Here is a 22,655-nt window from a genome sequence, read left to right on the forward strand (position 1 = left end):
TCTTTTTACATTTCTGTGCTGCTGCTTCCCTCTGTTAGTGTATATCATCAGGGACTGACTTTAACAAAAGAAGTATTCCTCATTATGAAATACCATTATGCTTGGCTCGCTTCAAGTGGGCCTCTTTAGTCAGCAATCCCCTGCTTACCTCTCTACAGCTACCTTCTCCGCAGGTGCTTTGGAAACCCCCTTTATTGTGAGGTCTTATGCCAGGATCTTCTCTCTAAAAACGTATTGTGCTTTCATGACCTCCAAAAGGAGGAAGTGGAGAACAGCAAGTGGGAGACCCTCTCAGGTAAGCTGAGCTTCCCAAGATTCTACCCTGGTCCCGCTGCTGGAGTTCATTTCTGAACATGGCATCACCTGGCCCTTATTAGGCATATGCCTATTCCCTGCTGACATTATAAACTGGATTAGGCCTTCCTGGCTAAGTGAACCATACAAATAATATGCAGCTATGTTTACCGTCTGGTGGCTGAGACCGTAAAGAATCTGTCTGCAATGCAGGAGACCTGGATTCCACCCCTGAGTCAGGAAGATCCCCTGGAGAAGGGAAGGGCTACCCACTGCAGTGTTCTTGCCTGGAGAATTCCATGGACAGGGAAGCCTGGCGGGCTACAGTCCATGGGGTCACAAAGAGTTGGATACAACTGAGCAACTAACACTTCTTCTACTTTTCATGTTGAAAACACTGAATACCTGCCTCAGATAAAGTAATTGAGTCCATCTACTTTAGTTCTTTTTTTGAGCAGAAGTGGGGATTTAAAAATAGGATTTATAAACATCAAAGAGGATTGATAAATATGAGAGTCTAGTAGAGAATTGCACATTAGTGATGAGAAGGATGACTTGAGGGTTTGAATGGAGAATGGGAGAAGGGAAAAAGAAAGAGGTATAAATCCAGAAAGGCATCCTCAAGCTGTAATGCAGTAGCAGAGAGGGATGTTGGGAGGTAAACAGGAAGCGTAAGAATGTTAGGTATTGTGTATTTCAGAAAATGTTGTTAGTTTCTAAGAGAAAATGAGAGAGCAGGCAGGATGGGTGGGGTAAACCACTTTAAAGGTGTGTGCTTCATTCACCCAAACCTTTCAGTGTCTTGAGTACATTCTTGTAATCTTGTGTCTTTAAAACTACAGCGACTGAGCATGGCATTTTCCTCAATCATAGTCTTCTTTCCCTACAGCCAATGCCATGAAATCCACCATGTACAGTGTTTCTCCTGCCAGCTCTGAAGACCAGGAACTTTATGTCTGCACAGTCAAGGATGATGTGAACTTGGATACAGTGCTTCTTCCACCGTTATTAAAAGGCAGGTCCCTTGAAGACCTCATGTGAATCAATTACGGATGTCATTGCACTTAGTAATTTGGTGGGTGATTGAGTATAGAACCCTCATTATCACACTAGCTTCATTTCTTCCAAAAGGAAACCTGCCTTTCAGAAATAAATTCTGGCACTGCCCAAAGAGTTGTTAAAGACTTGTAATGCTACTTGAGTTATGTTTTACATAACTGAGCCCACTGTTCTCTTTGAGGCTGACTTGGAAAAGTTTTCTAGTTATTTAATAAATATTATGACCTGAGTTTCCCTTTGTGCATATTTCTGTGCTGGAGGAGACAGTAATCAAAGGAGAAAATGTTGCTGAGGTTTAAGAAAATCCATGGTGCTAGTGAATAGACAGTGTTAGGGACCTAGCAGGAGTTTAACAAAAAGAGTGCAAAGTATAAGGTTATAATGACTGATGAGATGAAGAATAAAGCCCTCAGAATTGGGTAGGCATAATTAGGCAGGGAGTGCTCTTTTTATACATGAAGGTTTTAAAGTTCTATTCAAAAGTATAGTGGCCAGGGTACTTTATTAACCCCTTTTCAGGAATATTATGATTAAGCATACCTTCAAGTCAACTATGGTCTTACTGAGAATATAGACAGGTATGTGAAACAGCAATACAGAATGCCTTGGTAATTAAGAGCCAGGACTCTGGCATCAGAAAAACCTGGGTACCATTGGTTCCCCCACTTACTGGATGTGAAATGTTAGATAAACTTATCTAAGCCTTAGTCTTCTCATCAGTCAAGAGAGGATAATAATAGTCCCAACCTTATGGGGTTAGGTGAAGATTAAATGAAATAAATCATGGTATATAATAAACAGTCAGTGACTATTAGCTGTCATAAGCTGTTCACTCTGGTGGTTTTAGGTTCATCTGGACAGTTCATATTCCTCCAACTGTGATGGGCCACACTTAGCTTTGGCTTTACTAACTGAGAAGCATACAGGTCAGGGAACACGGCACTCTAGGAGAACGTAGCCAGTAGTTTCCTTCAGTGGGGATCCTCACAACAGTTCCTACTGCTATCCTCTGGAACCTCAGGGAATAACTTAGATATGATGGAATGAGACTATGATGGATGGGTCCTTAGATGCCCCATTTCCCAACAAGAAACTGATATCTCTTAGAATAGTCCTGTAGGCATAGCTTCTAGGCACTGTGACCCTGTTACAGGAATCACTACACCCGAGGAACCCCCACAAAGCTGTGGCTTACCACCAGGTAGCTGTAGCTTATTCACAGTTTTCCTAGTCCAAATTCAGTTTCCAGTCAAGGATCACTCTTTGCATAAGCAGTGTTACCTGGCAACTCAGCTGACACTCTAATTTTATGGGGATCCTAGGCAATGGCTAGAAAGTTAACCCAAGGTCAGTATTGTCCACAGGGAAGGAAAAAGGATTTGTTAACTCATAAGCTAAAATGAATAGTTCAGTCAGCAAGTCTAAATGAAAAGCCAAAGCTGCATTGTAAAAAGCCATATAAGTTATAAAAATATTTAAGAAGGGGGCTGACATTATATTTGTACTTTAAGTGTACAGTTCTACCACTAGTTAATGTGTTATTGGGATAAGAAGAGAAGAGAAGACTGGTGATGTTCAAAATGGTAGTACAGTGATCCAGGTGAAAATGACTACTTAGACTAGAATTGTTTGGAAGGAAATACACTCAAGAACTTTCAGAAAGAGAATGAGTGGGTGGCCAGTTGGTTGTGAGAGAGAGGAAAAAGTTTAGAATTATTCCAAGATTTGGGGTTTGGTGATATAATTGGTTTAATAACAACTGCTTTAATATATAGATCAGAATTTGGAGAGATTTACTAAAATGCTTGGAGTTTTGAGCTCTTTACACTAATTGGAGTTCTGGGACCAGGAAGCCCAGCTTTCATGTTTAGTTAAGAAAGTAAAAACAAAACGGGTCTACCAGCAAAAGGTTTTGGTGACCGCAAGAAATAGCTTCAGTGTCGTGGTGAAAACCCGATTGTTGGATAAATAATGAATGAGCAACGGGGACAAAAGAAGACATGGAGATAAGGTTCTTTCAAGAGATTTAGCTGAGTGGAGAACAGGTGAAAGAAAAAGCAAGCCTTTTTTTTTTAATGAGCAGATTATTAACATGGTATATTCTGTGTTGGTAGAAAACTCATTCATTGCTAATTTCTTTTTCTTCAGAAATAGCAGTGAACCAAATAGATCAACTGAGCCCAGAGGAACAGTCGCTGGTTAAATGTGCTGCAGTCATTGGTCACTTCTTCCACATAGATCTGCTGCAGCACCTCCTGCCTGGCTGGAGTAAGAATAAGCTACTTGAGGTACTGAAGGATCTTGTGGATATGCACGTGCTCCACTGGTGCAATAAGGGCCAAGAGCTTCCTGCTGAGCCAATATTAGTGCCTTCCTCTGTCGAGACTGAGCATACCAAAGAGACGACAAAGTCAGGTGAGCTGGTGCCTTGTTCTCAGGCCCAAATAGAGAGCTTTGGAGAAGGTGTGTTTGTTCAAAAAGAACATCAATATCGTGTCATGGGCCCCAGTCTCTTAAAGCTTATGTCTAAAGAATTGGGGAAATTATTGTTTTAATCATGGAAGAACCATGTTTATAGTGAATGAATAGCTTTTATTTTTCAAAATTGTCTTAATTTGAAGAATTCTAGCTCCATGTTAAACCCCGTGCATTAAGTATTTGTATCTTGATTTTTGGTTTAGAAAATATTGCTGTAGTCTTTTATTGGCTTCTTGGGATAAATAAGAAGAAAAGTGGGTAAATTATTTCTGATTTTAGAAATTCACAAGGGAGTTAAGCATGATATTGAAACAGACATGAACAAAGCAAGATATGCATTAAATAGCTGCAGTCTCATATTCTCCACATGAAAGAATAAAATTGTGACATAGGCTACCCAAAGCACTGCTGCTGCTGCTAAGTCGCTTCAGTCGTGTCTGACTCTGTGCAGCCCCATAGACGGCAGCCCACCAGGCTCCCCCGTCCCTGGGATTCTCCAGGTAAGAACACTGGAGTGGGTTGCCATTTCCTTCTCCAATGCATGAAAGTGAAAAGTGAAAGTGAAGTCGCTCAGTCGTGTCCGACCCTTAGCCACCCCATGGACTGCAGCCTACCAGGCTCTTCTGTCCGTGGGATTTTCCAGGCAAGAGTACTGGAGTGGGGTGCCATTGTCTTCTCCGTACCCAAAGCACATATAATCCACAAATAGTTTCCCTTTGACTTTGAGTTGAGTTTTATATTTGAGCAGAGCCTTTCTGGTTACTTGATGTTTATAATAATTTATATTAATAGTAAAAAAGCTCAATTTAGGAGGAATAACTAAGAAATCTGTCTCCTGATCATTTATTCCCTGTTGTACTTTATCCTAAATATGGTCAATATCACTGGTATACAATTCTTTATACAAAGGAAGCAATAATACCAAACAAGAATTATCAATAAAATTTTCTTATAAACTAGTAGCATGTGCTTGGGAGTTTACTACCTTAAGGGAGGCTCTCATTTAGCATTTCCTATGTTTCAGATGCTGACTCTCCTCTAAAGCTACAAGAGGAACTATCCCTACCTCAGATGGAGGTGCTTGAATTTGGAGTGCCTCTTTTGCGGGAAGGGGCTTGGGAGCTGTGGCCCAAGGCACAGCAAACAGCCCTACACCTTGAATGTGCCTGCTTTCTTCGAGATCTGGCCTGCCGCTGTGGGAGCTGTCATGGGGGAGACTTTGTCCCCTTCCACCGTTTCGCCATCTGTTCCACTAAGAGCTCCAGCAGGACCTCCCGATTCTGTAGCTACAAAGACACTGGCTCGATACTAACACAAGTGATCACAGACAGATTGCAGCTGCCTTCTCCCCAAGGTAAATCAGGGAGCAGAAAGAAGATATGTGGGCATCACTTCTCTTTATTTGTGTACTTGGGACTCTTCGTTCAAAAGATGAAATTAGATTAAGAGAGAAAAATAGGTGGAGAGTCATTTATCACTGAAGTACCAGAAATTAAAAAAAAAAAAAAAAGTGTGATCTCAGAGTTAAAAGGAACTTTAGAGGTCATACTTGTTTTGGTTGGCAATATTGGGCAAGCTGTGGGTGTGTGCTCAGTTGCTCAGTCATGTCCGACCCTCTTGCAAACCCAGGGACTCCTGCTAAGCTTCTCTGTTCATGGGATTCTCCAGGCAAGAACACTGGAGTGGATTGCCATTTCCTCTGCCAGGGGATCTTCCTGACCCAAAGATCAAAGTCTCCTATGTCTCCTTGCATTGGCAGGAAGATTCTTTATCACTGAGCCACTTGGGGAAGCCCCTTGGGCAAGTTACTTAACCTCAATTAACTGAAGAAAATAACAGTATACATTTCATAGGGTAGTTGTGAGGATTAAGTGAGTTAAAATATATAATGTGCTTTGAATAGTACCAGGCATATGGTTAGTGCTCAATACATTTAATTATTGTTTTTATTATTATAAATTGTCAGTTCAGTACACATATACAGAGTCCTTATGTGTATCAGATGTTTCAAGTAAGTGTTAAGAATACAAAGTGAAATTATCAGGTTTTCTGGGGGGTGGTGGTTCAGTTCAGTTCAGTTCAGTCGCTCAGTTGTGTCCAACTCTTTGCAACCCCATGAATCGCAGCACGCCAGGCCTCCCTGTCCATCACCAACTCCCGGAGTTCACTCAGACTCACGTGCATCGAGTCAGTGATGCCATCCAGCCATCTCATCCTCCGTCGTCCCCTTCTCCTCCTGCCCCCAATCCCTCCCAGCATCAGAGTCTTTTCCAATGAGTCAACTCTTCACATGAGGTGGCCAGAGTACTGGAGTTTCAGCTTCAGCATCATTCCCTCCAAAGAAATCCCAGGGCTGATCTCCTTCAGAATGGACTGGTTGGATCTCCTTGCAGTCCAAGGGACTCTCAAGAGTCTTCTCCAACACCTCAGTTTAAAAGCATCAATTCTTCAGCACTCAGCTTTCTTCACAGTCCAACTCTCACATGCATACATCACCACAGGAAAAAACCATAGCCTTGACTAGACGGACATTTGTTGGCAAAAGTAATGTCTGTGCTTTTCAATATGCTATCTAGGATGGTCATAACTTTTCTTCCAAAGAGTAAGCATCTTTTAATTTCATGGCTGCAGTCACCATCTGCAGTGATTTTGGAGCCCCCAAAAATAAAGTCTGACACTGTTTCCACTGTTTCCCCATCTACTTCCCATGAAGTGATGGGACCGGATGCCATGATCTTTGTTTTCTGAATGTTGAGCTGTAAGCCAACTTTTTCACTCTCCACTTTAACTTTCATCAAGAGGCGTTTTAGTTCCTCTTCACTTTCTGCCATAAGGGTGGTGTCATCTGCATATCTGAGGTTATTGATATTTCTCCCAGCAGTCTTGATTCCAGCTTGTGCTTCTTCCAGCCCAGCGTTTCTCATGATGTACTCTGCATAGAAGTTAAATAAGCAGGGTGACAATATACAGCCTTGACGTACTCCTTTTCCTATCTGGAACCAGTCTGTTGTTCCATGTCCAGTTCTAACTGTTGCTTCCTGACCTACATATAGGTTTCTCAAGAGGCAGGTCAGGTGGTCTGGTATTCCCATCTCTTTCAGAATTTTCCACAGTTTATTGTGATCCACACAGTCAAAGGCTTTGGCATAGTCACAGGCATATAAATAGAGAATTCCAGTATGGCCTGGTAAAGGTGATAAAATGGACTACCTAGGGGTTTGGATACCTAGAGAAATGGCTATTAGCCCAGCCTGAGAAATGAATAAGGTTTTTCCTTGAAGGAGATAATTCCAGAAGTGAGATCTGAGCGTTATGTAGGAGTTAGCTACTTAAAGAAGTTTTAGTGGATAGATGTTCCCCCAAACCTATAGCCCTCTACCACAACCCAGATAAGAGTTCACCCTTGGAATTCTCTGGTGGTCCAGTGGTTAGGACTCTGAGATTTCACTGCAGAGGGCCCACAATTCACCCTCTTTGTTTTAACATTTTCAGTTAGCTTGCCTTGTAGGACAGCTCATTTCATTCTCAGTAGCTGTTAGAAAACTTCTCTCACCCAGGTGAACTCTACCTTCCTGCAAATTTTTCACTCATTTTTCAGCTTTGTGCCTTCTTTCATATTTGAAGACAGCTGTCAAGACCCAGGAGTATCTTCTTTTTCTCTACTTTAATAAAAGAGAAGTTGGTGTTGGTATTGGCGGGGGAAAGGGATATGGCGAATTGGTGGTGGTAAAAGACTAAAATGAAGATTTTGATCTATGATCTTAATACCTTCTTTGGCTGTAACATTCTTATGACTCTGAAGGTGGACCAGTGACTTGGAGAAATTGGTCTCTGGCTGATGAGGTCTATGGTAATTTGCACTTTTGTACTTGCTGAGGGGAAGAGGAAAAAAAACAGGGAATGTCCTGGTTGGTATTATGGAAAAATCACACTATCATTCGTAATTGCTTTTCAGCCTTTTGTTTTTGAGAGGTCAGTATTGACCTTTAGATGAGGCAGCTTGGTCAATCTAGGCGTGAGCAAGGCTCAGGACCTTTCCAGCACAGCCGAACTCTTACAGAGGCTTCCCAGACCCTGGGTCTCTGTGCACAGACACGCAGAACAAAGCGTGCTGCTCTCTCAGGCTGCAATCCGGTGGTGCCTGAGAACTGTGCATCACAGCAGTGCTGCCAAATTCCAGTTTCCTTAGACCTACTTTACCTTATATGACATCATTAAATAATCAGCGAGCCAGTCCTTTTACTTGACACAAACCCTCCCTGTAATTGTTCCCTTAGACTCCTTTTCAATCCCACCACCTGTGCTCCTGAGCCCAAATAGGTAACATCTCCACAGCATTTTCAAGTCTTTGCCTTTTGAGCAGAAGACAGCTGCAGAGGAAGAGGCAAATCTGGAGGATAGAGGTTATTTAGGATCAACCAGGTCACCCCACTTCAATACTCTTGCCTGGAAAATCCCATGGACGGAGGAGCCTGGTGGGCTGCAATCCATGGGGTCGCTAAGAGTCAGACATGACTTCACTTGCACTTTTCACTTTCATGCATTGGAGAAGGAAATGGCAACCCACTCCAGTGTTCTTGCTTGGAGAATCCCAGGGATGGGGGAGCCTGGTGGGCTGCCGTCTATAGGGTCGCACTGAGTCGGACACGACTGAAGCAACTTAGCAGCAGCAGCAGCAGCAGCAGAATCAACCAGGTAAAGCTGAAAACCTCTTCTGGCTATTGTGACCCTGGTGGGATGTGACATCTTGTGCCCTCATGTTTTCCTTCACTAGGTCACTTCTTCTGTGTTCTCTCCCATCTAGTTATAAATCTGATCCAGATATGTTCATAGATTTCTACTATCAGAATTAGTCATCAAACCAGAGGGACATTCTTTATTCATTTCTTTAGCAAACAGAATTAGGAATTGGTTTGGGAGGTTTGAGAATGAAAGGAATTACTATTTAAATCACAAGTAATTGCGTTTAAGGAAGAAAGAATTAGTACCCTAATCTTGCATGTAAGGTTACTATTAAACCTAAATTTACCATTTTTATAATGGGGGAAGCAATTTTCATGAAAGGTAGTCAGGAATTTTTAAATGTTCTCAGTTAATACAAACACAGACGATTAAGGACAGTCATCTTTTCCTCCCTACAGACACTTTTCAGTTCCAGACAGAATCATCCAGAAGTCAGGAGGCCTTCACAAGGGAATACTGCAGGTAGGTGGAGATGCTGAGAGTGGACGTGGAGGGGGTCAGAAAGTGAGACACAGCTGATCATTAAACTAGGACACTCACCTTACCTACAGACAAGGAAGGCATCCGACCACCCAGGAATAGTGACTTCTGTTCTCAGCCCAAAATGCAAGTTAACAGTGAATTGGAAAGGTTTTGTTTGATTGTTTATAGGGAAATTATTTCTTAGTGATTAAGAAAAACTTTATTTAATTTCTCTCAAATGTGTTATACACATAACAGATTTTTTTCAGCTATAAATTTGCCTGCTCAATTACTTTTGAACCCAGATGATATTAAAATGATTTTATATTTCATAACCATGTACTTCCTGGCTTTCTAATGTGTATCTTACCAATTTTGCAAGTTCCTACCTTGAATTCACCAGCAACTCTCAAGTTTCCTATCATTTATTCAGCCTGATTTCCTACAGTTTTCAAACAAAAATCTATATTCTACATTAATCACGCCCATCCTTAATGTGTCTTTGCTCACACAATTCTCCCTTTTAAAAATACTCAGTGATGTCTACCTCCTTCTACTTATCAGAATGTTCACTATCCAAAGCCATCCTCAGTTCTCACTTTTTCAGTCATTCTGTCTCAGAGAAATCAGAGCTCTTTTGAACTTGTGGTGCCTGTGAAAAATGCACTGGACTAGTAGTTCAGAAAGGTGAACTCTAATTTTGGTTTTACTTAGAAGCTCAGAATCTGCCGGCGCTGGAGGAGACCCTAGTTCGATTCCTGGGTTGGGAAGATCCCCTGGAGAAGGGATAGGCTATCCACTCCAGTATTCTTGGGCCTCCCTGGTGGCTCAGATGGTAAAGAAGCCACCTGTAATGTGAGAGACCTGGGTTCGATCCCTGGGTTGGAAGACCCCCTGGAGGAGGGCATGGCAACCCACTCCAGTATTCCTGCCTGGAGAATTCCCGAGGATTCTGGGGGGCTACAATCCATGGGGTCACGAAGAGTTGGACATGACTGAGCGACTAAGCACAGCACACACATCAGTAGCTGCGAGGTCATATGTAAGTCATTTAACGTCCCAGAGCTTCAATTTCTTCATCTATAAAAGGGAGGTAATTTTGCCTACCTGAATGGCAGGGTTTTTATGGAATAAGATGGTGTTATTTCATAAAATATATTCACATGTGCCATGATAGAGTTCAAATGGGCTGATAGATAAATTTATTATTACTTATTGCTTTGTATCATTTTTATGTTTTCATGGAGCACAGTGTTAGTTTACTCTTGAGATGTGGTCTTTTCCCCATTTCATTTGTGAGGTACTTAGTTTGGCTTTAGGTTTTTAAAACTCCCTAATAGGGCTTTGCCATTAAGAACAAAGTCCCTGTCTTTCAAAACCTTGTGGATCAGTGGAGGAGAAGGATTGACATAGGATTAATGAATCATAAAGGAAAGCCTCCCAGACAAAGTGGCTTTCGGACCTGGTAATGCCTCAGCAAAAGTTGGTGCTGTATGGCCACTGTTAGCTCTTCGTCTTCTCTCCACAAAGAACAGAGGAAGAGTTCCTGGATAAAGTGAACAGGAAACTGGCTCAGACCAACCCCAAGAAAGGCATGTTGACCACGAAGCCCTGCCACTGTAGGGAAGTCCTGAAGTTAGTGCTCTCGCCCCTCACCCAGCACTGCCTGGTCATTGGAGAAACCACGTGTGCATTTTATTACCTGCTGGAATCTGCCGCTGCCTCCTTGGATCTGTCAGATAATTACATGGTAAGCAAGCTCCGCTCTCTACCCCTGAGCTGAGCCCTATGACTTGGGGGGATTTGATTGGGATTTCTTACCACAAGTATGAAAAAATGGAGGAAAGTGGGAGAGAGGAAGGAGCTGTAAGGGGTCTAGGAGAGAGCTCGAAGCGGAAGCGTGGCGGGGAAGAGCACCGTGTGCTGCCGAAGCTGCCTCGACACCTCCCGCCAGTCCAGCTCCCCGTTTCCAGTTAAATCCTGCCACAGTTCAGATTCTTCATAGCCTTGGTCCAGCTACCGTCCTAATCACACACTTAGCAGCATCCGAATCCTAATCCAGTTTCTCCTCCCCTTCTCTTGTTTGGAGGCCTTCTTTTATTTGAGGAAGGCAAGCAGTCTTCTGGGCCAACCCTCCGCATTCTCGTTTTTTAAAAAGCACAAGGTGAAGATCTGTCAGTTTGAAGAAGCCACTTTCTGTCGTCTCCAGTCAGAGGTGAGGGCAGGGATTAACCTTGAACTTTGCGGTATTTCTCCTTAAGGATTACCCTATTATTTCCTTTAAAGTCTCTTTGCCTTTTGTGAGCAATTATAAATGTGATTTAAATTCAAAACATAGAAATACATGTAGAAAGTGAAAGAGCACTTCCTAATCCCTTGTCACCCCCAGCATAGTTGATAAGTTGGTGAAAGTGATCAAAAGATATAAACTTCCAGTTATAAGTCCTGGAAATGTGATGTATAGCTTGTGACTGTAGTTAACAATACTGTACTGTATATTTGAAAGTTGCTAAGAGAGTAGATCTTAAAAGTTCTTATCACAAGAAAAAAAATTGTACTTATATGTGGTGATAAGTGTTAAACTTGTTGTAGTGATCATTTCCCAATGTATACACATATTGAAACATTATACTGTACACCTAAAACTAACATTACATGTCACTGTCCTTCAATTAAAGAAATCATCACGTTGTACACCTTAAACTAACACAATGTTATGTGTGAAAGATATCTCAATAAAGCTAGAAGGAAAAGAGCGTACTTTTCAAACTCTCCCCGCTCAACCCTATACCACTCAGCTGCTGGGTCCCCCCTCCAGTGTTAAATATCTGTATGTATTTTGCCAGAGGGGCTCAGCATACGTAAATATATACAATCTACCCACTTCCTTTGTTAAATACAAATAGGAGCTCTCTGTACTCCATTCCACATCTTGCTTTAACAGTAAATAAAACCTCCCTGGTGGTCCAGTGGTTAAGGCTCCACGCTTCCACTCCAGAGGCAAGTGGGCGGGAGGGTTCAGCCCCTGGTCAGGAAACTAAGATCTTTGGCTGTACTGCAGCCAAAAAATAAATAAATAATGTACCTTGTAGATCATTCTGTATCATTTATGACAAATTTTCCTGAAGGAATAAGATTCGTATGACAAATAAAAACTCCGGGGAAAGCACGGCATGAGACATTCCATTGTCAAATGACAAATAGGAGTAAACCTATTTATTCTGTATGAATAACTCAGGACAGCTCAGCAACTTCTTCCAGCCTCCTTGCTATTAAATCCAACAGAACAAAATGTGTTGGAATTTTTATCAGTTTATAAATAATGACTCCATAAAACTATGGGGGATTTTTGTTGGAGAGCCAAAGTTTAAAATTTTTTAAAAGTAAGTAAAAATTAATTTCAGTGTAAACCTTAAGATACTTTGGTTAGGAGAATAATCCTAATGTGGATAAAGCCTTTGAACACCAAAGGGAATATTATAGTAGTCCACAGTGTTGTATTATTTGTGTTTCAACCAAAAGGTCTTTGAAAGTGTTAGTCTCTCAGTCATGTCCGACTCTTTCAGACCCCATGGACTGTAGCCTGCCAGGCTGCTCTGTCCATGGGATTCTCCAGGCAAGAATACTGGAGTGGGTTGCCGTGCCCTCCTCCAGGGCATCTTCCTGACCCAGGGATCAAACCCAGGTCTCCTGCACCACAGGCAGATTCTTTACCATCTGAGCCACCAGGGAAGCAAAGTTTTAAATAATTATTTCTTTCCATTTCTTTCCATTGTGCAGTCTTAACATTGTTCAGAGATTACCATAGACTTGATCCCTTTCTTAGCCATAGATTTAGCCACAGAGCATGAAGGTATATGATAACCTCAGGGTAGTTCCTCAGCTCCTATCCTCGTACACTGTGGTGGTACAACTTGTTTATGAAGAGAATGATGAGATTTGGTGATATCTCAGATGCTTTCCATGGCATCTGAAGCTAAAGACAGTCCCATGTGAGTCTCCCAGCATTGCTTTGTAAATCACAGTCTTTCTCTACTACTGACAAACGTGTGGGAGATGAGAAAGGAGAGTGCTTTCTCCATAATTACATTTTCTCACTCCTTTGCTTGCTCATGGCCCTAAGGGTGCTTGTTAGTGTGGCCAGGCTCTGCTCTAACTCTGCTCCCTCTGGCACCTCGGGCCCCAGGTTCTCATTCCAAAATAAGAGCCGGTGTGTTGCATCCAGAACCTTGTCCTTAGTACTCTTCTCATGTTTACATTACTGTTTCTCACTTTACTGTCTCCAGGTCTGTTTCAACATGGGACAGATCACCCTGGCCAAAAAACTGGCTAGGCGAGCCCTTCGTCTGCTGAAAAGGAGTTTTCCCTGGACCTGGCTTGGTGTCATTTTCCAAACATTTCTAGAAAAATGCTGGTATTCCTGTTCCCTGAGTCAACCTCGAAACAACCCTAGTGAGAAGTGAGAAGCTTTGCCAACTTGTCCTGGTTCCATTTAGGGTCACAGAGAGCTAAAGTTGGACCTAGGCTGGAGTTTTGCCTATTTGACTCTAAGGCTCTTCTTTTCAAGCATATGAACAGTTCTCATTCATTTACCTTACTCTGGGCCAATTCAGTGTAGCAGAATGAGTACATCTTTTGTCTTTGAAGTATGGTATTATCCTGTCTTTTTCAAATAAAGATACATATATGTGCACTGTGTGTACACATACACATATATGGAATTTAATGTTATTTCTCTGATAGGTATACACATAATATTAAACACTGCCTAGTTATCGAGCTGTAATAATTTATAGGAAATCTGTTCAACCAAAAGAACAACTCAAAGAATGAACCTTTTTTAAAAAACCTCTCTGAAAACTTCTTTTTGGTCAAGAGGGATGAATTTGAAAAGCATATGAGGTTAGAAGTAGTGGGCTCCCAGGAATCTTTCTGAGTCTGGAAGTCTGTGGGTGAGTCGACTCCGATTTCTTTTGGGGAAGGCTGGTGGACAGTGGTAAAGGATAAGGGCGTGCTAACCACCCTTTGCTTCCCACCAGGAAGAAGAAGCTGGCAGTCCTGCAGCAGCAGATGCACTGTCTCTCCCTGCTCCGGCAGCTCTACAGCCTGGAGGCCACAGCCAGCAGCCTCAGGTTTGCCTGCCTGGCCACTCTTATGCAGAAGAATTCAGTCAAGGAGTTTCCTGGTGAAGCCCAGGTAGGCAAGCCCTTGCTTTATCTCTGGACCTCACTCAGAAACCTAAGATGCTCAGGGGAGAGACCCTGTCAAGTCCCTAGTGAAGCATGGTTCCACGGTAACCCAGACTTAACAGGACGTTGCTGATTGTGTGTTTGAGCAGGGTTCTCATTTTGCAGTTTATAGGGAGGCTTTCATGTATGATACTATCTGTGTACCCTCTGAACTGAATGTTGACCTTAGTGTGTATTTGTGTGTACAAAAGAGTATTTAAGGAGTGATCAGAAGTAGGGAAGGGGTCATAGCTTCCATCAGATTCTCAAGCCAGTCGTCCACAAATAAGGATAAGATTTGCTGACTTAGGGAAAAAGAAGAAAGGGAAATATGTCTTCCTAATTTTAGTGTCTATATATATATACACCCATTTGCTCAACAAATATTTGATGAACACCTATTCTATACCAGATTTCCCTGATAGCTCAGTTGGTAAAGAACCCGCCTGCAATGTGGGTTCAATCCCTGGGTTGGGAAGATCCCCTGGAGAAGGGAAAGGCTACCCGCTTCAGTATTCTGGACTAGAGAATTCATGGACTATATAGTCCGTGGGGTCACAAAGAGTCAAACACAACTGAACGACTTTTACTTACTCTGTACCAGACACTGGATCTTAGTTCCAGGGAAACATAAGTGAAATATTTAATATGTTCAGTTCAGTTCAGTTCAGTCGCTCAGTCGTGTCCGACTCTTTGCGACCCCATGAATCACAGCACGGCAGGCCTCCCTGTCTATCACCAACTCCCAGAGTTCACTCAGACTCACGTCCATCGAGTCAGTGATGCCATCCAGCCATCTCATCCTCTGTCATCCCCTTTTCCTCCTGCCCCCAATCCCTCCTAGTATCAGAGTCTTTTCCAATGAGTCAACTCTTCGCATGAGGTGGCCAAAGTACTAGAGTTTCAGCTTTAGTATCATTCCTTCCAAAGAACACCCAGGACTGATCTCCTTTAGAATGGACTGGTTGGATCTCCTTGCAGTCCAAGGGACTCTCAAGAGTCTTCTCCAACACCATAGTTCAAAAGCATCAATTCTTCAGTGTTCAGCTCTCTTCACGGTCCAACTCTCACATCCATACATGACCACTGGAAAAACCATAGCCTTGACTAGACGGACCTTTGTTGGCAAAGTAATGTCTCTGCTTTTGAATATGCTATCTAGGTTGGTCATAACTTTCCTTCCAAGGACTAAGCATCTTTTAATTTCATGGCTGCAGTCACCATCTGCAGTGATTTTGGAGCTCAAAAAGATAAAGTCTGACACTGTTTCCACTGTTTCCCCATCTATTTCCCATGAAGTGATGGGACCGGATGCCATGATCTTCGTTTTCTGAATGTTGAGCTTTAAGTATGTTAGGTGATAATAAATGCAATGAAATAAATTAAGCAGAGGCCAGAGGACATAGAGTTCTGGGAACTAGGGGTGCAGTTTTAATAAGGTTGTAGGGAAAGCCTCACCGAGCAGGTAGCATTTGGGCAACTATCTGAAGGAGATGAGAAAGTAGGCCACGTGGGAGAAGAGGCCACCTGGGAGAAGAGTGGGCAGGAGGAAGGCAGAGTGAATGCATAAGGCCTGCCCTCTGTGTTGAGGAGTAGTGCAGGGGCCAGTGTGACTGGAGGGAAGTGAGAAGAGAAAGAGCCAGGAGGTGAGTAAGAGAGGCCAGGGAGGGGGTGGCAGATGGTGCAGGCCTTGTGGCCACTGTGGGAGTTTTGGTTTTTACTCCAAAGAAGATGAGAAGCTGTTGGAAAATTCTTAGAAGAGGAGTGACAGAGTCTACTTGGAAGAGTGTCATCAAATTATGTTAAATACACAACTGATGACAGAGATCTAGGCGGCAGTTCTGTAGAGTTCTAAGGAGCAATTAGAGGCTTTGTTTAGAGAAAACAGAAGAGGTGCAGTCTGAGCAGCATTTTGAAGGGGAAAGTCTAGGATTGGGGAAAAGAAAAGGGGCAGATGGAGGAAGCTGTTTAAAGAACAAGCAGTGACAATGGTCAAATCAAAAATGTAGGGGTAAAAAAAAAAAAAAAAAAAACGTAGGGGTGAGAAGGAGCGTGTTTTCACAGCTGGAGTTGAGGTGAGCAGTGGCTCCCAGGAGTGCTACACAGAGTGAATAGCAGGCACGCGGGGGCTCTTAACCAGAAAAGGGACGAGCTGGAGCTGCAGCCTGACTGTGCAGTCTGGATATTCACCCCATGTTTGTTGTCCCACAGGTTGTCTCTACCTATGTGGCCCTCTCCCAGTTCTCCCAGAACGTGGGTGACAAGGAGAAGTGGCTGTACCATGAGCAGCTGGCCATTCAGAAAAGCAGCCTGTGCTGGTTCTCCAGGGAGGGACTGTTGGCCACAGCCCAGCTCATGCAGGCCTTGGCCTACACCAAACTCTGCCTTGGGCATCTCGACTTCTCCATCAAGCTGGGTAATGGGGCCTGGGGCTGGTGGGCCTGGAGCTTTTAGAGAGGCCAGGCGCACCTCTAGACCTCACGATGCTCTTTAACCTCCTTAGGTTTTCAAGCTCATGAGATATGCAGACACCTCAAGAAACCAGCTCTGGAGAACCTGGTTCTCTCAGTTCTCTTCAGATCTGCATTTCTGAAGAAGAAGTATTAAGATCCTTTTCTGTCCTTTGTAGTTGTTGCCTCAGAGGGGAGATTATGACCTACCAGAGCAGTTTAGAGTGGAGAAGGAGAAGCTGTCTTGTCTCCACAGCCAGGACTGTCTCTGGTAGTCCTCCAGAAACATTGTCTTAAGTTTGAGGGGTCAGGAGTAGAAATTCAGAGTCTGGGCACTAGATATTCCACCCGCTTCCCTCCATCCCCCGCATGCGTTTTACTGCAGGGAGGTCGGTAATTGCAATAGCTCAAGACCGTGGGAGTTGTTTCAGAGTCATTTTCCCACTTCCTTTGCTTAGAGATAGGTCTGATCCCAGGCACAGATGCTCTCTATATAAATAGAATTACGGGATGGAGATCTAGGGGCTGTTAGGCCACCTTGAAGGTGTAAGATCCCTTCCTCTTCTGTACAGCCCTTCCCATTCTCCAGCTGGTCCCAGTGGCTCTGTCTCTCGGCAGGTTTGATCTGTGTGTCCACGTGCTGGAGAGTCAGTGGGTGCTCATTTCCCAGAGTCATGATGTCCTTGGCCGGGCCTTCTTCTATTCTGCTTGCTTAGATCTGCTGCTCTACGGAAAAGGTAAATCTTGTGCAGGGCTCTGCTGTATTCCTGAGGGATTCAGACCTCAGGTGGGGCCCTGGGTTTGGCACACAGGCACTCATGGGCCTGTCCTTTGGGCATGGCCTCTGCTCCTGACCCTTGTTCCTTAAAGTCTAGGAACTACATTGTGATTCAGGGTGCCTGCTTTTGAGGTGGTGTCTCCTCCCCTGGACCACGCACCTTATATACCACTTTATAGTTGACAACTTATACTACTAGCCTGGTTACTCTCTCTGTCCACAGGATGGCTGTGTCGGCCCTTTGGGGAATGTCTGCATTTCATTCAACGCTATGAGCACAGCTGCATTCTAAATTCTCAGAGCAGTGTCATGCTGGGGGTCCACTCCTCTCTGGCCATGTGGTAATGTAGCGTATCAGAGTCTTACTCAGGGCTGTGGGAAAGGGTAAGTTTGAAGACACCATGAACTCATTTAAGCTATTGCCTTTGCCTTACAAGGCAGGATGGTTCCACATCTCCAACCCATTTCTAAAGACCATTCACCTCCCATTTCCCCCCACATTATTGGAAGGGTTGTTCTTGTCCCTTAAGAGGTTTGGGTTCACAGATTAAGGGTTCAGTTTAGAGTTACATTTAAGTGTGAGATAATCCATGGCAAAGCTGTATATCATTGGTTTTCTTTTGAACCTCCTTACACATGAGTTGTGTAGCCTTGGCCCCTTACCAGAATCACAAATCTGACTGAAGGAGGTCTTAGAGCCTTAGAGTAGTGACGGTTCTGTGGAGGACCCATAGTGGGCAGTTAGGGGAGATAGCTGAGAGCTGTGGTTCTTTCCCTTCAGGTTTGCCCAGGACTTACAGTGGAATCAGTTTCAGTACCACTTCTCCAAGGCTCGCCAGTTGGTGAAAAGAACCAATGCCTCACTATTTGGTTCCCATGGCTTTGTCCGATTCCTAGAGTGCCAGGTGCTAATTTTACAGAAAATGCCAGAAGATGTCTTCCTGCAAACTCTCGCGGAGACTCGCCGCCAAACCCTCACGGTACCTGTCTCCGTTATCCTCAACTAACACCTAAGGCATGGTACTCTTTCTGCCACCTGCCTCTCTCCCTTACTCTTCTCCTTGCTGCCTTGGTCTCTTTTTCCTCCTTGAACCCAGGTGTGGACTCTGTACACCTATCTCATGTATCCTCCCAGATATTCTTGCATGTAGATCAGGACTGGATTTCTTACTGGATTTGCAAAAGCTACTACCCAATGCCATTAAAATGTTGACACTTAGCCCTTCTCAGTAGATCACTCTGGCTTTGTCTATAGTTTGACACATTTCCCTACATCCTTTCCTTCTGAATCTAAAACATTCCAGGTCCTCTGTATCTGAGAACAGACTTTCTGGCCCTCCTTGACCATCAGTAACTCCTTCCTGTTCCCCCAGCCCTGAGTGAGTGTGCTGAGTGGGAACTGCAGTAAGTTCTGATGGAGTGGAGTGGAGGAAAGAAAGTACTAATCCCTGAGCTAATGGACCTTCCTTTCCTTTCAGTACTTTAAGGAGTTTTTCTCTCGATGTGTGACCTGCCCTGTCTATCACCAGTGGGTCTCTGAGCTTAAAGCCTTTGTAATGAGAAATGGAAAGATGTCCTTGACCAACATCATCAGACCTTTTGACACCTGCCTGACCAGGATTTGGATAGAGGGAGAATTCCTGGAGGAAAATAACTCCTTTGAACAAAATTTGGAAATACAGAGTAAGCATTCCTTTCTGGAACTCTTGTCTGAGAGACATAAAGAACAGTCTCAGATTCTTACTCATAAGCAGTTAAAAGCCATGTCCAAATAAGAAGGGACATGCAGATATGAGGATTAGTCCTTGCTTTAGAGGTAGTTGTCATTCTCTCACTGTGCCAGCCTCCGCCTCAACAGAGACCCCTTTATATAAGGCGTGTAAGAGCCTCTGTCAGCCCTTTGCTTCAGCATCTGTAACTCTTAGGCATAGGAAATTCCCCTTTGGTCCAAGCGCAAACAAATAAGTTGTTTCCGTGGAGTAGCTGGATGATCACTAAAGGAGAAAGAAGGCCTTAGAAATCACAATGTAATGTCTATGAAGATGAATGATAAGAAATGAGCAAGAAAAAGGAGAGAATATAGTTTCTTACTTTAGGACCCAGCAAATCTCCTTTTTCCAGGCCATGAGTTAAATTTGTAATAGCCAAGGAAATTCTTTGTGTTTGTATTACTCTTTATGTTCCTATTTTCAGGATTTGTCAGAGAGGCTGATGTCAACAAGAAGGATAAAGAAGAAATTCAAGAATGTATCTGTTAATCAAACAAAAATCCTCTGAAGGGACCATGATTCTTTTATAACATGTAACACAAAGATATGCCACCAAGTCTCCTTTTTAAGATGCTATATATGTACATATTAAATATGCTAGCCTTTTACATTTGCCACTATCTGTATATCTTCATAAAAATAAAAGCATGTGTTTCTAAAGCATGAAATTTAGATCTTTCTTAACTCTCTTCATTAATGCAACTGGGGCAGAAATTATTACTAGAACCAGAGCTAGGCCAGAGGCTAGAGAAGCTTTGGGATTAAGCTGATTCCATCTTATATAAGGTGAGTCTATTAACAGGTAATTCTTCCGTGCTGCAGCATTTCCTTTTGTGGCCGGATAACATTCCATTATATGGACATGCCACATTTTGCTTATCTGTTCATGCACTAATGGATATTGGCTTGGTTCTGCTTTTTGGTTATTATGAATAAAGCCACTATAAACATTTGTGTGCAGGTTTTGGTTTAAACATATGTTTCAGTTCTTTTCGGTATATACCCAGGAAAGGAATTGTTAGGTCATGCAGATGCTCTCTGTTTAGCTCTTCAAGGAACTGTCATATTTTCTCCTAAGTTGCTATACCACTTATATTTCCAGCAACAATGTGTAAGGGTTCCAGTTTTTCACATCTTCACAAACAATTGTTATTTGCTTGTTTTTTTATATAGCCATTCTTGTGATTGTGAAGTGATATCTCATTGTGGTGTTGAGTTGCATTTCCTTAATGACTAATGATGTTCATTTTTTATAAGCTTATTGGCCATTTGTATGTCTTCTTGGAGAAATGTCTATTCAGATCCTCTGCCCATTTGTTATTGGAATATTTGCCTTTTTATCATTGAGCTTGAAGAATTTCTTATATATTCTGGATGCTAAACCCTTATCAGATTTGATTTATAAATATTTTCTCTTATTCTGTAAGTTGTCTTTTCACATTCATGGTGGTATTGTTTTATAGCACAAGAGTGTTTTGTTTTGATGAAGTCCAATTTATCTATTTTTGTTTTTTGGCTGCTTGTGGGCTGCCGTCTCTGGGGTCGCACAGAGTCGGACACGACTGAAGCGACTTAGCAGCAGCAGCAGCAGCAGCAGCTTTGGTGTCATATCTTAGAAACCATTGCTCATCTTAAGTCACAAAGATTTTTTCCTCTGTTTTCTTCTAAGAGTTTTATAGTTCTAGCTTTTATTTAGGTCTTTGATTATTTTGAGTTCATTTTTGCATATAGTGAAAGTTAAGTTTCCCTCATTCTTTTGCATGTGGATATACACTATCTCAGCTGCTGCATTTGTTAAAAAGCACCATTTGTTAAAAAGACTATTCCTCCCCCATTTAAGTAAATACTGTCATTTTTATGTTTTAATAAGATTTATTTATTGGTTTTGTTTTGGCTGCACTGCATGGCATGGCAGGGATCTTTAGTTCCCTGACCAGGGTTCAAACCCAGGTCCCCTGCTGTGGAAGCTTAGAGTCTTAACCACTGGATCACCAGGGGAGTCCCCAAGTACTCTTGTTGATGTATGGTTTTATTAGACATATGGGTTTATTTCTGAACTCTCAATTCTGTTGCACTGGCCTATATAGCTATCCTTATGGCAAGCCACACAGTCCTGATTATTGCAGCTTTGTAGTAAGTTTTAAAATCAGGAAATGTGAGTCTTCCAACTTTATTATTCTTTTTCAAGATTGTTTTGACTGTTCTGGGTCCCTTGTATTTCCATATCACTATCAGCTTGCCAGTTTCTACAAAAAGGACAGCTGTAATTTTGATAGAATATGTTGACTCTGTAAATCAATTTGCAGAGAACTGCTATCAGCATTATTAAGTTTTCTTTTTAAAAATTTTACTTATTTGATTGTAAGATAATTACTTTACAATATTGTGGTGGTTTTTGCCATACATCAACATGAATCAGCCATGGCTGCACATGTGTCCCCACCATCCTGAATCCCCCCTCCCTCTCACCCCATCCCTCCGGGTTGTCCCAGAGCACTGGTTTTGAGTGCCCTGCTTCATGCATCAAACTTGCAGTGGTCATCTATTTCACATATGGTAATATACATGTTTCAATGCTATTCTCTCAAATCATCCCACCCTTACCTTCTCCCACAGAGTCCGAAAGTCTGTTCTTTACATCTGTGTCTCTTTTGCTGTCTTGCTTATAGGATCATTGTCACCATAAATTCCATATATAAGCATAATATACTGTATTGGTGTTTCTTTCTCTGGCTTACTTCACTCTGTATAATAGGCTCCAGTTTCATCCACCTCATTAGAACTGACTCAAATGTGTTCTTCTTGATAGCTGAGTAATATTCCATTGTGTATACGTACCAGAGCTTCCTTTTCCATTTGTCTGCCAATGGACATCTAGTTTGCTTCCATGTCCTAGCTATTGTAAACAGTGCTGCAATGAACATTGTGGTACATGTGTGTCTTTCAATTCTGCTTTCCTTGGTGTGTATGCTCAGCAGTGAAATTGCTGGGTCGTATGGCAGTTCTATTTCCAGTTTTTTAAGGAATCTCCACACTGTTCTCCATTCCCACCAACAGTGTAAGAAGGTCCCCTTTTCTCCACACCCTCTCCAGCATTTATTGTTTATAGATTTTTTGATGGTGGTCATTCTGACCAGTGTGAGATGGTACCTCATTGTGGTTTTGATTTGCATTTCCCTGATAATGAGTGATGTTGAGCATCTTTTCATGTGTTTATTAGCCATCTGTATGTCTTCTTTGGAAAAATGTCTGTTTAGTTCTTGGGCTGACTTTTTGATTGGGTTCATTTTTCTGGTATTGTGCTGCATAAGCTACTTGTATATTTTGGAGATTAATTCTTTGTCAGTTGCTTCATTTGCTATTATTTTCTACCATTCTGAAGGCTGCCATTTCG

The 22,655-nt window shown here is 42.6% G+C and overlaps 1 protein-coding gene across 8 annotated transcripts in view; it reads left to right on the top strand.

Annotated features, from left to right (window-relative positions):
* LOC531747 (adenylate cyclase type 10) overlaps window positions 1-19,929 on the top strand; it is a 39,938-nt gene extending 20,009 nt beyond the window's left edge. For 5 of the 8 annotated variants that reach the window (XM_005223521.5, XM_005223523.5, XM_005223525.4 and 2 more), the window contains 16 exons: window positions 159-295; window positions 1,184-1,309; window positions 3,502-3,768; window positions 4,856-5,185; window positions 8,973-9,036; window positions 10,567-10,786; window positions 11,126-11,251; window positions 13,323-13,495; window positions 14,076-14,232; window positions 16,476-16,680; window positions 16,768-16,864; window positions 17,333-17,451; window positions 17,716-17,833; window positions 18,274-18,472; window positions 18,971-19,175; window positions 19,686-19,929. In XM_005223521.5, coding sequence (XP_005223578.2) covers window positions 159-295; window positions 1,184-1,309; window positions 3,502-3,768; window positions 4,856-5,185; window positions 8,973-9,036; window positions 10,567-10,786; window positions 11,126-11,251; window positions 13,323-13,495; window positions 14,076-14,232; window positions 16,476-16,680; window positions 16,768-16,864; window positions 17,333-17,451; window positions 17,716-17,833; window positions 18,274-18,472; window positions 18,971-19,175; window positions 19,686-19,750 — 2,608 coding nt within the window. In that variant the 3' untranslated portion in view covers window positions 19,751-19,929. Of the gene's footprint in view, window positions 1-158; window positions 296-1,183; window positions 1,310-3,501; window positions 3,769-4,855; window positions 5,186-8,972; window positions 9,037-10,566; window positions 10,787-11,125; window positions 11,252-13,322; window positions 13,496-14,075; window positions 14,233-16,475; window positions 16,681-16,767; window positions 16,986-17,332; window positions 17,452-17,715; window positions 17,839-18,273; window positions 18,473-18,970; window positions 19,176-19,685 lie in introns of those variants that run through there. The other 3 variants (XM_024983975.2, XM_005223527.5, XR_001494844.3) reach the window with 3 other exon arrangements.
* The last annotated feature ends 2,726 nt before the right edge of the window (window positions 19,930-22,655 follow it).

The sequence above is a fragment of the Bos taurus genome, chromosome 23, assembly GCF_002263795.3.
Source record: "Bos taurus isolate L1 Dominette 01449 registration number 42190680 breed Hereford chromosome 23, ARS-UCD2.0, whole genome shotgun sequence".
Classification (NCBI taxonomy): Eukaryota; Metazoa; Chordata; class Mammalia; order Artiodactyla; family Bovidae; genus Bos; species Bos taurus.